The sequence below is a fragment of the Leopardus geoffroyi genome, chromosome D3 (assembly GCF_018350155.1).
Source record: "Leopardus geoffroyi isolate Oge1 chromosome D3, O.geoffroyi_Oge1_pat1.0, whole genome shotgun sequence".
In the NCBI taxonomy this organism is placed as follows: Eukaryota; Metazoa; Chordata; class Mammalia; order Carnivora; family Felidae; genus Leopardus; species Leopardus geoffroyi.
The window spans coordinates 48,359,571-48,376,737 of NC_059339.1; the positions used below are offsets into that span (position 1 = coordinate 48,359,571).

A 17,167-nucleotide genomic window follows, 5' to 3' on the forward strand; every position below is an offset into this window, starting at 1 on the left:
TGGAGGGGTTGTGGGAGGGGGGGATGGGCTAAATGGGTAAGGGGCAGTAAGGAATCTACTCCTGAAATCATTGTTGCACTATATGCTAATTTGGATGTAAATTTTAAAAAATTTTAAAAATATTCCCAGGGGCGCCTGGGTGGCTCAGTCGGTTGGGCATCCGACTTCGGCTCAGGTCACGATCTCGTGGTATGTGAGTTCGAGCCCCGCGTCGGGCTCTGCGCTGACAGCTCAGAGCCTGGAGCCTGTTTCCGATTCTGTGTCTCCCTCTCTCTCTGCCCCTCCCCGTTCATGCTCTGTCTCTCTCTGTCTCAAAAATAAAGAAATGTTAAAAAAAAAATTAAAAAAAAAATTCCCATTTTATAGATGAGGACAAAAAGACAAGAGCTGTTTCACAGGCAGAAATGTTGTGCCTTTTTACAGACTTTCTACTATAGTTATATTTGCAGAAATCTCTTAAGCAGTGTACTTTGGGCTTTTAAATTTTTTCTTTGATTAAAATAGTATTATCTTAATTGCTGTCATTAGCAATAGTTTGATGTACTATTTGCTCTATTTAGTGGATTATCTGCCCATTTACTCTATTTTGTTCACAAGGCAGAAAATGAAAAGAAACACTATTTCCAGGCACCTGGGTGGCTCACTTGGTTGGGCATGGAACTCTTGATTGTAGTTCAGGTTATGATCCCAGTGTGGTGGCATCCAGTGCTGAGCATGGAACCTGCTTGGGTTTCTCTCTCTCTCTCCTATGCCCATCCCCCATGCCCAACCCTTACGTGCTCAATGTTTCTAAAATAGAAAAACAAAAATTAAAAATTTTATTTATTTATTTTTATTTATTTTTAATTTACATCCAAGTTAGTTAGCATATAGTGCAATAATAATTTCCGTAGATTCAAATGATTCATCCCCTATGTATTACACCCAGTGTTCATCCCAACAAGTGTCTTCCTCAATGCCTCTACACATTTAGCCCATCCCCTCACCCACAACCCCTCCAGCAACCCTCAGTTTGTTCTCTGTATTTAAGAGTCTCTTATGTTTTGTCCCCCTCCCTGTGATTATTTTTGCTTCCCTTCCCTTATGGTCATGTGTTTTGTATCTTAAATTCCACATACAAGTGAAGTCATATATTTGCCACTCTGTGACTGACTGATTTCATTTAGCATAATACCCTCTAGTTCCATGCAAGTTGTTACAAATGACAAGATTTCATTCTTTTTATTGCCAAGTAATACTCCATTGTATATATATACCACATCATCTTTAGTGCAAAAAAGAAACACTATTTTGAAAATTATCATGTCGTTCCTTGCTTTAAACCGATGTAAAATATGTGAGAGACAGTGAAATGAAATTTACAATTTGAAGCTAAAATGAAGAGGTTGAGATTTAACTCACCCCTGGTGCTCTGACAGGTTTGCAAAAATAAAAATATCTGACCTTCAAATTTCTCTCAGTTAAGCTCTAGTCTTTGCTGTCATCTTTGTAACTGGAGTGATCTGACACCACTGCTGGAGCTACAGCATGCTGGGAAAACTGGGAAGCCTGCACCAAACACCGAGGGTAGCAGAGGAACTCTGCCAACTCGCAAGCCCAGCCGTGCCCAGGCAGGCCGGCAGGAGGACTTCTGAGGGGCACCTGGCCCCCAGACGCCAGGGCTTCCCCATGGCGACAAGAAGTGCGTGCCCAAACACTTCCGGGAGGCACTTTGAGGCCAGGCAAGCACTTCCGGGTGGCACGTGGCAGCGGGGAGGCTCTTTCGCACGTCTCACCTGTAGTAGCGTCGTCCACGCCACAGGAATCGGTGTAGGCTTGTGCCATGGCGTCTCGGTATGACCGGGCAATCACTGTCTTCTCCCCAGACGGACACCTTTTCCAAGTGGAATATGCCCAGGAAGCGGTGAAGAAAGGATCCACAGCGGTGAGCAGCCAACTTCACCACCGCCCCCCACCCCGCCCACCGTGCCCCGTGTCATGCCTTCCTTACCCAGCTGCCCCAGCCCAAGGCTCCGGTGTGTGTGTGTGTGTGGGGGGGGGGGGGGGTGGTCAGGAAAGGAGAACCTCCCACTTGTGAAAATTGCTGCGTTCTTTTAATTGATGGAGATGCCCTTTCTGAAATTTGAGCAAGAGGCAGCAAGAGGTAGATTTCATAGGTGTGCAGCCGCTTTCGAAGGATAGCTCCAGACCCCAAACTAGGGTGTCAGTTGAAGCCTTGATTTTAGAAGCAATATGAATGCCGTGTCTGACAATAAGAGAAGAAAAGACTTCTTCCAGCCAGTAACATCCATCCTGAATGCACATAAGCCACTTCCGCGGGAATTCACAGATGCGTGGAAAAGTAGCAGTTACTTTGTGTGGGTACTGTTGTTTAGCAGTAAGTACATTAAAAATAGACCATGCCTGCCCCTGAAATAGGAACGATGAAAGTAAAATTGAATCTCTTGTTGAGAAGTTGGTCAAAAACGCCAAGCCAGTTATCATACATTTCCGCCTGTTAAAAGTAATTGTCCTAAAGTTTTCACCTGAATATTTGGCAGCCTTTATAGCCTCTAAGCCCCAAGAAACTCCGATCTTTTGCCACTTTTTGGTTGTTGTTCAAATAATGCTGGAATTCCTTGAGAGATTATACCCTACATTATATTTATGTATCCACATTTCTGAAAAACTTTTAAATTCTCAGGGTAGCAGTACTATTCCTGCCAAGTTTTAATTATATCTAATAATATTAGTGATTTATAAAAATTAAAAAGAACAACATTGCCCTGGTAACCAAAGATCTATTACCCCGAATCTTCTAAGTCCTAACCTATGAATTCAGAAGGATCCAATTTTTTTTTTTAATCTCTCAAATTTCATGAGCATGTTTGTTTTCTATTTTGGAAATTGAGACACTAGCTATGAGACTACACAGTGCATTTCTAAGTGTAGAAGTGTCTGTATTTTCCCTCACTTTCCAAAGCAATTTAGTTATGGAAGGAAATAATTCACTTTTATTATAAATCTATCAAATGTAAAGTGGTAAAAAAAAATAACACTAGAAAGAATCTTACCATTTTTAAAGTATTTTTCTATTTAATTGGGCCCTCTAGTTTTGCTTCTGTTTTATAAGTAATTTTTTTAGAATTGTAAATTTAAGAAAAGCCTGATGTAGCTTAAACCAAAAGGGTACCATTTTGATAAAAACAAAAAGTTATATAATCCCCAACAAGGCATGAAGCATATGGTTAGAAAATAATGCCCAAGTTTTAGAGCCTAAAATAAAGGAAGTAATGGTAGAAGACTGGGGTGTAATAAGAAGCCACATTGGCTCATTTAAAATGTTTTAAGAATGCTATAGAACTGATTGATAGTTCCTTTGTAATGAGCTGTAAAAGGGTAAAGATATAAAAATACCTATAGTGGGCATTTTTAAAGATACATTGGAAGGATGAGACAGTTTCGTCTCAGGATTCTGAAATTATAATTTGCATCTTTGCATGGAGTTGTTCATTGCGTTTCCTTGAGGGTGCTATGACCTTTTATGGGGGGTAAAGTTTATAATGGCATTTATTAAAATACGCCACAAAATACTCTGTCTGTAAACAGTAGTTGCTGTGAGGACTTATAAATAAGCCAGGGCTGACCAGTTTTGACCAGCATGTGGATGCAGTATTATTTAGTAATACAGAAGTTATGGGGACCACAGTGAGAGTCTTGGCCTCCACTTCCTTCTTATTGATTATCGTCTAGCATGAAATGAGGCAAGAGGTCTGTTTTCTTTTTGCTTTACTTCCTTTTTTTATAAATGAAAAACATGTTTGAATAACATCTTGGAGAGGTAATACCTTTCTTCTTAGGGAAAAAAGTCATGAATCCTTTACAGTATTCCCATGAAAAAGGTAAGATTTATTACCATTCCTTACACTGTCCTTTCTCTGACCCCGAACTGTTACTGGCTCCACGTTTCCTACTTTTTCAAATCTTAGCTTCACATTCTGGCCGTCAAATTCTTCCATAATCCTTATCAACCCTCTTTAATTAAAGGGGCAGCTTCATTGGTTTACCCATATGTGTTTGTGCCCTCGTAGGTGGGTGGAGGAGAAAACACCTTTATTTCTGCCACACTCCCTCTTATTTATCCTTTGGGAATCGCCTCACATTGCTTCTCCTTGATGAAGCCTTCTCTGATCCACTCCAGCCATCATGGCTCTTATTCTTTTCCGGCATTTATAATCTGTACCAACTATTTGGCCTCATATTCACTTTATTGTTAAATTTTTTAAATGGTTATTTATTTTGAGAGAGAGCACACGCAGGAGAGAAGCAGAGAGAGAGGGAGAGAGAGAGAAACCCAAGCAGGTTTTGCGATGTCAGCTCAGAGCCTGATGCAGGGCTCGATCTCACGAACCCCAAGATCATGACCTGAGCCAAAATCAAGAGTCAGACGCCCTACCGACTGAGCTACCCAGGTGGCCCATGGCCTCATATTCACTTTAATTTCAGGTCTATTTAATAGGCTTCTCACACCAACTGGATAGTAGGATCTTTAAGAAGCTAGGTAGCCTAATTCCTCTTGTATTTATATATATACCACATGATATACTACAGTGAGGGGGCTAGGTAAGAAGTAAGCATTTAAGTAATATTTCTTTTGTACCAAGTATTTTATGCACATTTTGTAATGTTAAGGACAGTATTTAACTCCCTTTTTTTATGCGTGGAAACCGATTCATGGCTGTGATAGCTTCCTGAAGGTACTCAGAAAATGATGGAGCCCATATTCACACCTAATTTTTTCTACTTCCAAAACCTCTGCTCTTTGCATTGTACCATGAAATTTGTTCAATAAATATTTGAATATTAATTGGCTATCACTATCATGAATTTGGAAGGCAAGTATGCATCAGGTAAGGCAACCAACTTCTCTAAACTGCAGTTTCTTTAACAGTAAAACAGGCAGCAAACTAGCGCCTGCTTCATAGAGCTGATCTGAGTTAAATGAGGTAAAAATACATGTTAAGCATCTTGCACAGTGTCTGGTTCACAGCAGCTATTTAATAAATGGTAGCTATTATTATTTACTCTCCCTTTGCTTTCTCTTTTCCCTTCACTTTTGTCTGTGGTTCTTCTAGCACATTCATTTTTGTTGAGCACTTACATATGCCAAACATGGTGCTGGGTTTTGGGGTTTCACAATGAGTAAAATCCCTGTTCTTAGAGAGTTTACTATCTTGCAGGAACATTAGATGATTAAGTGAGTGGTCCTAACTAGGCCTAAATGAGTATTATAATGGGGAGAATATGGTACAGTATGGGAACTCTAGATGTTAGGGAGATTCTCCTGAGGAGGTGATATTTAAGTAAGCACCTGGAAGATGAACGGTAGCCAGGTTAAAAGGTGGGAAGGGGGAGGGGTATTTTAGACAAAGGAAATAGCATGTGTAAGACCAAGCAGCAAAAGACAACTATGTTCTATGAATTGGAAGGCATTCCAGATCACTGAAGCAATGTAAAAAAAAAAAAAAAAGAGAGATGGAGAGAGAGAGATAAAACTAGAAAGAAGGGCTGGATCATAGAATGACTTCAAGAAAGTAAGAGGCCTTGAAGGATTTTAATGTGGCTATTGTCATTCTCTGGATTATTACTGATCTCTCCTAGTAACAGACTGCGTTTGTCCAACCACAGAGGCACTCACACGACTCACATAGATTCATTCATAGTCTCTATCCTCCTGTACACAGTGATAAGCATGTGACTCAAATCTAGCCAATGTAAGTCCATCCTTAGGACTTTTTTAACACTAGAAATAGAGGTAGCTTTTCTACTCTGGGACATCTGTTGGGACGTATGTCCAAGATTGCCAGTGGCCATCTTTCTTTTTCTGTAACAGAGAAAGTTTCTGTGCATTAAGAGAGCAAAAGGCTGATATGTAAAGAGTAAATATTACAGTCCCTACATCTTATGGTTCCAGGTCCAGTTCTGTGCTGTCTCAGTTTGCTTAGTGAGAAATGGTCCTTACTAGTACAAGTTTTTAAGTAGAGGAATGACACATTCAGATTTTCTTTTTTTTTTTTTTCATGTTTTTATTTTTCAAAGATTTCTCAGAGTTTAATGTGGTCAGTGGATTGGATGATATCAAGACTGGAAGCAGGGAAACCACAAAGGAGTCTATGAAGTAATCCAGATGAAATATGATAGTTTTCACTAGGGTTGGGGCAGAAATGGGAATAAGGCAGATTTTAGAGAAACTTTAGTGGCATAGTTGATACAATTTGATTATTATTTGGGTAGTATTGGGGGAGAGGAAGAGGAGAGAAGGAGGTACTGAAGAGGGAGGAGTCAAAGATGGCACCTCTGTTTCTGGATTTAGCCTCTGGGTAAATGGCCCTGCCATTTTCTTAAGGAAAATGAAACTTGACTGAAGTTTGAACCGTTGAGGTTTGGGACTTGTTGAGGTTGAAATGCTTATGGAACTATAGTAGGCAACCTCTAAAATGGCCTCCAGTGATCCCCACTTTCAGATGTTCATGCCCTTGTGTAATCTTCTTCCTTTGGGTGTGGGCTGAATCTAGTAACTCTCTTCTAGGGAATAGGATAGGCAAAAGTGATGGGGTGTCACTTCAGAGGGTAAGTTACAAAGAGATGGTGACTTATGTCTTGAGCATCCTCTTTCACTTTCACTTGCTTATTCTTCTAGCATGCAGTTGCCATTTTGAGTTGTCCTATCTGGCAAGGAATTGAGAGAAGCTTCTGTTCAAAACACAGTAAGGAACTGAAATCTGTAGCCCTACGATCCCTGGAGAACTGAATCTTGCTAACAACCATGAGAGTGAGTGTGGAAATGGAGCCTCCTCTATGAGCCTTGAGATGAGTACAGCCCTGGAGGACAAACTTGATCACAGGCTTGTGAGAGACCCTAAGTCAGAAGGTAAACTGTGTCCAGATTCCTGACCCACAGAGACTGAGGCATGAGTCTCTGTTTGGAACTCAGGAGATTGGTCTGCGCTAGAGATAGTAATTTTGAAGGGCATTACTTCTCTCCTTTACTTAATATGTATGTTGAAGGTCAAGCGATGTTGAAGGTCAAGCGAATGAGTATTCTTGAGTTCTGTCTTCACTCGAGAAGATGAAGTATAGACTGTAGACTAATGTGCTATGTAGAGGATAATCTACAACCATGAGGGAACTTAATGATTTGTGTGTAATCCACCCTGGCTAAACTCTGAGAGGAGTCGGGGGTAGAAACCATGTTGCCATCAGCTGAGGGATGATGACACTATTTGGGTTTGAAGGGGTTGAGAGAGAGGTGGGAATGAAATTAAGTGGTCTTTAAGATTTTAAGATAAGAGAGACTTTAGCATATGTTTAAATTGCTGATGAGAATAAAGCCTGTAGAGAAATTCAAGGTTTGTTTGTTTTTATGTTTATTTTATTTATTTTTTTAACTTTTTATTATTGAATATTTGGAACACACAAAGATATAAAGGGAATACCATAATGAACCTCTGTATACCCATTACCCAGCTCCAACAGTTATCAACATTTTACCAACCTGTTTTATCTTTCCCCAACTTTTCCCTCTTTCCAATGGAGTGATTTTAATTGAATTTTTTATTGAGATAATTGTAGATTCACATGCAGTTGTAAGAAATAATACACAGGGATTTGGGGGCACCTGGCTGACTCAGTTAGTAGAGCATGCAGCTCTTAATCTTGGGGTCAAGAGTCCGAGCCACATGTTAGGTGGAGAGATTACTTAAATAAATTAACCTAAAAAGGAAAAAAAGGAAGGAAAGAAAGAAAGAAAGAATACATAGGGATTCCTTGTGTACTTTGCTCATTTTCTGCCAATGGTAGCATTTGCAAAACTGTAGCTCAATATCATAACTAGGTTGTTGACATTGATAAAAGCCACCTATTTTATTCAGATTTCTGGTATCACTTGTATGCATTTGTGTGTATATTAAGTTGTATCAGATGTTATTGCCTGTGAACTTTCTTATATCCACAGTCAAGATTCTTTTTTTTTTTTTTTTTTTTTTTCTGAGAGAGAGGCAGGGCGGGGTTGGCAGGGGGAAGAGGGGTAGAGAAAGAGAATCCCAAGCAGGCTCTCCACTGTCAGCACAGAGCCCAGTGTGGGGCTCAATCCCATAAACCGTGAGATCATGACCTGAGCTGAAACCAAGGGTTAGATGCTTAACCAACTGAGCCACCCAGCCTCCCCAATACAGTCAAGATTCTGAGTAGTTCCAACTCCACAAGGATTCCTCATGATGCTCTTATATAACCACACCCACCTCCTTACCCTGCCTGCCCTACACACCCTTGTATCCATAGCCCTCATCCTTGGCAGCAGTCATCTGCCCTCCGTTTCTAAAATTTTTTCATTTCACTTTTTCATTATGTAAATGCTATTCTATAATATGAAATCTTTTGAGATTTGCTTGTTTCCCCTTTTTCCCCTTGATCTAAGTTGTCGCATATATCAACATTTTATTGCTCAGTTGTATTCCATGGTATGGATGTACCACAGTGTTTATTCACTTGTTGAAAAATATTTGGGTCGTTTACAGTTTGGAGCTGTTATTTATAGATATGCTATGAACATTTATAGCAGTTTTTTGTGTTAATATAAGTTTTTATGTCTCTGGTATAAATCTCCAACTGTGCAATTACTAGATTATATGGTAATTGCATGTTTGGTTTTATAAGAAACTGCCAAATTGTTTCCCAGAGTAGCTGTATCATTTTACATCCTCACCAACAGTGTAAGAGTAATCCAGCTTCTACACATCCTTGCCAGCATTTGGTGTTATTATTTTTCATTTTGTTCATTCTGATAAGTGTATAATGATCCCTCTTTGTAGTTTTAAATTAGCAGTTAAATGGCTAATGATATCAAACACATTTGTATGTGCTCATTTGCCATTTGTATATCTTCTTCAGTGAAATGTCCTTCATGTCTTTTATCCATTTTCTTTTTCTTCTGTCACATTTTTGTTAAATTCCATCCAGTTAACATACATTGTAGTATTAGTTTCAGGTGTAGGATTTATCACTTACCTGCAATACCCAGTGCTCATCACAAGTGCGCTCCTTAATCCCCATTGCCTATTTAACATCCCCCAACCTCCCCTCCAGCAACCCTCAGTTTGTTCTGTATAGTTATGAGTATGTTTTATAGTTTCCCTCTCTTTTTTTTATCCCTATGTTTTTCTGTTTTTCTTAAATTACACATATAAGTGAAATTATACAGTATTTGTCTTTCTCTGACTTACTTTGCTTAGCATAATACTCTCTAGCTCCATCCATATCATTGCAAATGTCAAGATTTCATTCTTTTTTTATGGCTGATTAATATCCGATTGTGTGTGTGTGTGTGTATATATATATATATATATATATATATATATATATGCCACAATTTCTTTATCTGGTCATCAGTCAATGGACACTTGGGCTGTTTCCATATTTTGGCTATTATAGATAATGCTGTTATAAACATTGGGGCACATGTATCTATTTGAATTAGTTTTCTTTTATTCTTTGGGTAAATACCTAGTAGTGCTATTGCTAGATCATAGGGTAGTTGTATTTTTAACTTTCTGAGCAATCTCCATACTGTTTACCACAGTGGCTGTACCAGTTTGCATTCCCACCAACAGTGTAAGAGTTTCCTTTTCTTTGCAGCCTTGCTAACATCTGTTGTTTCTTGTGTTGTTAATTTTAGCCATTTTGACAGGTGTAAGGTGATATCTCATAGTTTTGATTTTATCTTTCCCTGATGATGAGTGATGTTGAGCATCTTTTCATGTGTCTTCTTTGGAAAAATGGCTATTTGTGTCTTCTGCCCATTTTTAATGGGATTATTTATTTTGGGGGTGTTGAGTTTTTTAAGTTCTTTATATATTTTGGATACCAACCCTTTATCACATATGTCATTTGCAAATATCTTCTCCCACTCTGAAGGTTGCCTTTCAGTTTTGTTGATTGTTTCCTTTCCTTTATATCTTGATGAAGTCCCAATAGTTTATTTTTGCTTGTGTTTCCCATGCCTCAGGAAACGTATCTAGTAAGAAGTTGCTATAGCCTGTGTCAAAGAGGTAACTGCCTATTTTCTCCTCTGGGATTTTGATGGTTACCTGTCTCACATTTAGGTCTTCAGTCCATTTTGAACTTATTTTTGTATGCGGCATAAGAAAGTGGTCCAGTTTCGTTCTTTTGCTGTCCAGTTTTTCCAACACCATTTGTTGAAGAGACTGTCTTTTTTCCATTGGATAGTCTTTCCTGCTTCATGGAAGATACCATATAGTTGTGGGTCCGTTTCTGGTTTTTCTATTCTGTTCCATGGACTAGGTCTCTGTTTTTGTGCCACTGCTATACTGCCTTGATCAGCACAGCTTTGTAATATAACTTGAAGTCGAGAATTGTGATGCCTCCACCTTTGCTTTTCTTTTTCAAGGTTGCTTTGGCTGTTCAGGGTCTTTTGTGATTCCGTACAAATTTTAGGATTGTTCTAGCTCTGTGAAAAATGCTGTTGGTATTTTGATAGGGATTGCATTAAATGTGTAAATTGGTTTGGGTAGTATAGACATTTCGACAGTATTTCTTCTTCCAATCCATAAACATGGAATGTTTTTCAATTTTATCCATTTTCTAACCAGATTAGCTTTTCCACTGTTGAGTTTTGACAGTTCTTTATGTATTCTAGATCTAGCCCTTCATCAGATATAGGGTTTGCAAATATTTTCTCCCTGTCTGTAGCTTGTCTTTTCATCCTCTTCATATGGACTTTCATAAAACAAAAGTTTATAATTTTGATGAGGCCCAGTTTAACAGTTTTTCCTCTTATGGTTCATATTTCTTGGTGCCAAATCTAAGAACCCTTTGCCTAGTTCCCCAAATTTTTCTCCTGTGTTTTTTCCTAAAAGTTTATAGTTTTGCATTTTACGTTTAAATCTATGATCTATTTAGAGTTAATTTTTGTATATAGTGTGAGGTATAGGTTGAAAATCATTTTTCAGTGGAGTATTTTGAAATCTCAGATATTTCACAAATAAGTAAATATTTCGGTATACATCTCTAAAAAATAGTTTCTTAAAACCATTATCACTCCTAACGAAATTGACAAAAACTCCTTAATATTTTGTAATCCTCTACATTCTGGTTTTCCTTGTTGCTCACAAAATATCTTTTTGTAATTGTGTTGTTTAGGTCTGAATCTAAAGTCCATGCATTGCTTACCCTTAGGCATCTGTTTTAGTCATGAACAGCATCTCTTCTTTTTTTCCTGGCTTTGACTTCTTGAAGAGACTGGGTTAATTGTTCAGTAGAGCATCCCACTTTCTAGATTTATCTGATTGCTTCCTTGCTGTCAGAGATTTTACTATTTGGAGAGAAGAGTCTAATAAATAAATAAATAATTGTAAATGTGTTGACTGAAAGAACAAGTTATTATAAAGGATAATAGAGAAGGACTCCTTGAGGTGAAATTGAAATGGAGACTTGAAATAGGAAAAGAAGCATTCCAGGCAGAGGGACTTGAAAAAGTCTTGAAAAAAGGTAATGTGGCTGGAGCTTGGTGAGTAACAATGACATACTGTTGGATAAGTAGGCAGGAGCCAGATTGTGTTCAGCTTTATAGGCAAGACTAAAGAGTTTGAAAAGATTTTCTAAGTGCAATGGAGTGCTGTGGAAGGACATTCACCTAGAGAGTAATCTTGACCCTATTAAGGTTTTTAATGCTCACCTTGGCAGCTTTGTGGAGTCTAGATGGGAGTGCAGGGTGGGGGTGGGAAGATGGAGAGCAAAGGTAGAAAGGGGAAAACTATTAGGCTATGTAGTTGTATGTGATCCAGGCAAGAAATGAATGGTAATGGGGAACTGGTTAGCTTTTGTAAGTGAAATGGACAAAAACAAGGTAATTGATTGGAAATGGATAGTGTGAGAGGAGGAACTATAAAGGATAACAACTGGGGTTTTGGCTTGAACGGTGGAATGGATGGTGACTCATTTCCTCACATGACTCTGGCTGCCAGTTTGTGATGCTTTTTTAACAAGTTATGAAATAGTCTTCACAGATAGTCTTCCTGCTTTTCTAGTGTTGTTTTTAAACTAGAAATGGATATTGAATTTTATCAAATGTTTTGTAGCTTTTATTGTTTATACTATTTAATTGTTTTAGTTAGGACTCTTTCAGTTGCAAGCATGAGAAACCCAACTCGGGGCACCTGGGTGGCTCAGTCCACCGAGCGTCTGACTTTGGTTTGGGTCATGATCTCATCGTTTGTGAGTTGCAGCCCTGCATTGGGCTCTGTGCTGACAGCTCAGAGCCTGGACCCTGCTTTGGATTCTGTCTCCCTCTCTCTTTGCCAACCCCCCTCCCCGCTCTCTCTCTCTTTCAAAAATAAATAAATATTTTTAAAAAATTGTTTTTAAATAAAAGAAATCCAACTCAAACTGATTTAAGCAAAAAATTAGGATGGATTTGAACAGCATGGGTCCACTTGAACTTTTTACAGTACTGTAAATGTATATCTCTTACTTACAATTTTTTTAATGTTTATTTATTTTTGAGAGAGAGAGAGAGAGAGAGAGAGGGAGCACCAGCAGGGCAGGGGGAGAGAAAAAGAGGGGGGCAGAGGATCCAAAGCAGACTCTGCACTGACAGCAGCGTGCCTGGTGCAGTGTTCGAACTCACCAACCTCGAGATCATGACCTGAGTTGAAGTAGGACGCTCAACCAGCTGAGCCACTCAGGGGCCCCATTCCTTATGATTTTCTTAATGTTTTCTTTTCTCTGGCTTACTTTATCGTGAGAATAGAGCATATGACACATATAACATGCAAAATGTGTGTTAATCAACTGTTTATATTATCAGTAAGGCTGCCAGTTAACAATAGGCAATTAGTAGTTAAATTTGGGGGAAGTCAAAAGTTATACATGGATTTTCAACTGCATGAGGTGGTAGGGTTGGCACCCCTACCCCTGCATTGTTCAAGGGTCAACTGTACTGAATCAAGTACCCAAAGGGAGCAGGGGTAAACCTTCCTTTCAGGCTCAGTTACATGGCTACTACGGTCTTCTTGAATAGCCCTAGAACTGGTGTGTCTCTGTTTCTTTTTCCTTCTTTTCCTCTTCTCTTCCGTCTCTGCGTCCATCTCTTACTTGCTCTTTATATTACTTTCACCCTCAGACATGACCTCCCTAAGAGTAGCTCCTAAATAGTCCTAGGCTCCAGGCTCCTAGCTATAGGTAAAGAATTATCCTGTCTTCCAAACACTTTCAGTAAGACTGTAAGGATTTACTGTTTGACTAGGCTGGGTTGCATTACAGCTCCACCTAAAGACTCCTTATTTTTCCAAGAACAATTGAAGAGCTCTTGTTATCAGAAGGGCAAAAAAACCAGATCTTCATTCTCCCCTGTAACATTTATATTAAAATATTTGCTTTCATTGAAACTCCTAAAATTCCTGGAATGAACCATAATTGTTTATAGTATGTTACTATTTTTCTGTGTTTGTAGATTCCATTTGTGAAAATCTTGTTTAGAATTAAAAAAAAAAAAATTTTTTTAATGTTTTATTTATTTTTGACAGAGAGAGAGAGAGAGAGAGACAGACAGACAGAGCATGAGTGAGGGGAGGGGCAGAGAGAGAGAGGGAGACACAGAATCCGAAGCAGGTTCCAGGCTCTGAGCTGTCAGCACAGAGCCTGACGCGGGGCTCGAACTCAACGACCGCGAGATCATGACCTGAGCCCAAGTAGGATGCTAAACCAACTGAGCCACCCAGGCGCCCCTTGTTTAGAATTTTTAACATCAGCTTTCCTAAATGAAAATCACTGGTACCTTTCTTTATTTAGAAAATGTTATATTTGCTAGATTTTAACATTGTTATGTAGCTTTCCAAAAAAAGAGTCAGGGACATTTTTATTTTGATCTGTGCCATGGAATAATTTAAATAACACAGGAATTACCCATAACAGCAGATTAGGAAAAATTCATCCATGAACCTTCTAGGCATGACACTTGTTTTTTAAATTATCCCATGTTTGTTAGAGACTGTGTTGTCTATTATTTTCTTGAGTCAGTATGGGCAGTTTTTTAATTTTTCTAGTCTGTCATCCTTTTCACTAAGGTTTTCATGTTGATTAACTTAGGGTTATAATTTTTAAATTCTTGCTTTTTCACACTTGTATATATTTTTTATGCTTTGCTCCTCTTGGCTAGATTAACTGAGATATCTCTTAATTATTCCTTTAAAAGCTATCTCTTGGTATTACTTGTCAATTATATTGTTTTCTCCCTAATCATTAATTTCTGCTTTTTTTCTTATTTTTCCCATTAAGCTTAGCTTAAATATTTGTATTCCTTTTTTAACTTCTTGAGTAACTTATTATTTTACAATGAGATTAGGAATTTTCTTCTGAGAATAATTTTACCCTCATCCAAAAGGCTTTGATATTAGGATTTTCATTGTAAACATTTTCTAGTTTGTGTTGGAAGTTTTAATTGCTTTAAGTCAGAATTGTTTAGGTGAGAATCATAAAAATTATTGTATGTGGTGATCAATTAATTTAATTTATTAAAATTTGGGGGAAATATTGAGATTTTCTTGAGCCATAATTTATGTTACATTGTTAGAAAGTCCCATGGCTTTTCCCTATAAGATATAAAGTTCAACATGAGTCTATTAGATGAGGGTGGGATGTAGAGGGAGGGTTGTCGTTTTAGATAGCATGATTAGAGAAAGGCCTGTTAGATAAATTGACAGACTGGAATGAAGTGAGGGAACAATAAGAGCAAAAGCCTTGCTAAATTGTCTTAAGTTTTATTTAATTGAAAGATGTAATCTCAGGTCTAGTTCTGTATTTAACCTATTCTATATTTCTGTTTCAATGATACTAATTGAGAGCACACCTATTTGCATAGTTAGTACTAATATCACCCTTGGCCGCAAGGCAATCATAAACACAAATACCAATTCTCAAAATATTTAGGTTACCATTGTAATACAAAATTAAACTTCTTATAGATTACTCTTGAGCCCCTGAGAATATGGGCATGTTTCCACAGAAGACCCAGTTTGAGAACTACTATCCTTACACATTATTCTTTAGACTTTTTCCTACTTCACTCTCAAGGGAAGAGGTGGAGAGAAGAACAATGGGATTCTTCTTGTTGAATTCATGTTAGAATTGAGGTTTTGTTGGTCACTGAACTAGAGTGAAGGCATTTGGTCTTTCTCTTGGCTGCTTACGTTCCCCAAGCATTATCTCTCCAAATTGTGAGATACATGGGAGAGCTTTCAGAATTTTATCTACTTAATTTTCTAAACTACTTCTACTCCACTACTGGTATTGCCCACTCTACAAGGAATCCACATGGATTCCCAGCATTTTCTTTCATTTTGGTTAAAATTGTTCTATATCTGCTTAGCACTTCTTCAGGTGTATTGTGTGAGTTTAGGACACTCGTGTAGTTATAGCATTGGTGGTATATTCTTCCAATCTCGACCTGTTTGTGTTCTGTACTTTTGGGTTTGGAGAATGGAGTAATCCTATACCTGTGCAGCTGTTTTCTCAGAAGTCAGCTTTTCTCATTTTTATTGAATGGTTAAGAGAAAGACTTTTCCGGGGCGCCTGAGTGGCTCAGTCGGTTAAGCGTCCATCTTCAACTCAGGTCATAATCTTGCAGTTTGTGGGTTCGAGCCCCCACATCTCTGTTATCAATACAGAGCCCTCTTCTGATCCTCTGTCTCCCTGTCTCTCTGCCCCTCCCCTGCTCGTGCACTCTCTCTCAAAAATAAACATTAAAAAGAAAAAGAAAAGGACTTTTCCTACAAGTCATGTGGTAGGATAACTTCATTTTAATGTCAAAACTAACAACTAATTATATTTTTTAATCACTTGATAGGTTGGAATCCGAGGTACTGATATAGTTGTGCTTGGAGTAGAAAAGAAATCTGTTGCCAAGCTTCAAGATGAAAGAACTGTGAGGAAAATTTGTGCCCTTGATGACCACGTTTGCATGGCTTTTGCAGGTACTTATGGACCTACAGTAGCGACAGAGTATCTTAGTGTAGTAGGGTAACACAGTTGGGCCCCCCCTACAGCTGTCATGCTATATTTACACAACATATAGAGATATGCCCCATTTCTTACTTTGACACAAACAGCATACCCTACCTTTTCTGGAAAATTACATTTCTATAAACATGGATTTCTAATAGTTAGCTTTGATCAAACATAAATGTTAAACAATACATATTATAGTATCTTAATTATGACTTTAGGTAACTGTTTTCTTTTTAAACTTTTTATTTTTAAATTATAGATAGGAAGTCGTAAAAAAAAAACACAAGGAAGTTTCCTTTACTGAGTTTCCCCCAATAGTAACATCTTCAAAAACTGATAAATTGAGATTGTTACAAGCCACAGAGTTTATTTAAACAGTTTTACTTGCACTCATTTGCATGTGTATGTGTGTGTGTTTTGTAGTTTTATTAGACGTATCATGTGTGTAAGTTCATGTAACCATCACTGCAATCAAGATACACAACTCTTCATTAACACAAGACCACTTCATGCTAGTCCTCCTCATCTCTAACCTCTGGCAACAATAATCCTCTCTCTTCTCCATCTCTATAATTTTGTCATTTTGAGAATGTTCTATGAATAGAATCCTGTGATATATAATCATTTAATCTTGGCTTTTCTCGTTCAGCATAATTCCCCTACAGTTCATCCAAGTTGTTGCATATGTCAATAGTCACTTGCTTTTTATTGCTGAATAGTGTCCCATGATATGGATCTACCACACTTTGTTAACAACTCACTGATTGAAGGACATTTGGATTATTTCTAGTTTTTGCCTGTTACAGAGAAAGCTGGTGAACACTTGTGTACAGGTTTTTGTGTGAACATAGGTTTTCCTTTTTTGCAGTAAGTGGTCAAGAGTACAATTGCTGGGTCATATGGTAATGCATGCTTAATTTTATAAAAAACAGACAAATTGTTTTCCAGAGTGGTTGAACTATTTTACATTCCTACTAGCAGTATATGAATGATTCATTTTCTCTGCATCCTCAGCAGCCTTTGGTGTTGTTACTTCTTTAAATTTTAGATATTTTTATGAGTGTGTCGTGATATATCATTGTGGGTTTAATGTGCATTTGACGCATGG

General features: G+C 38.1%; 1 protein-coding gene across 1 annotated transcript in view; it reads left to right on the forward strand.

The window, feature by feature from the left end:
- The first annotated feature begins 1,745 nt into the window (after nt 1–1,745).
- PSMA8 (proteasome 20S subunit alpha 8) overlaps nt 1,746–17,167 on the forward strand; it is a 48,825-nt gene continuing 33,403 nt past the window's right edge. The window contains exons 1-2 of the mRNA XM_045457968.1: nt 1,746–1,924; nt 15,899–16,025. Coding sequence (XP_045313924.1) covers nt 1,823–1,924; nt 15,899–16,025 — 229 coding nt within the window. The 5' untranslated portion in view covers nt 1,746–1,822. The remainder of the gene's footprint in view (nt 1,925–15,898; nt 16,026–17,167) is intronic.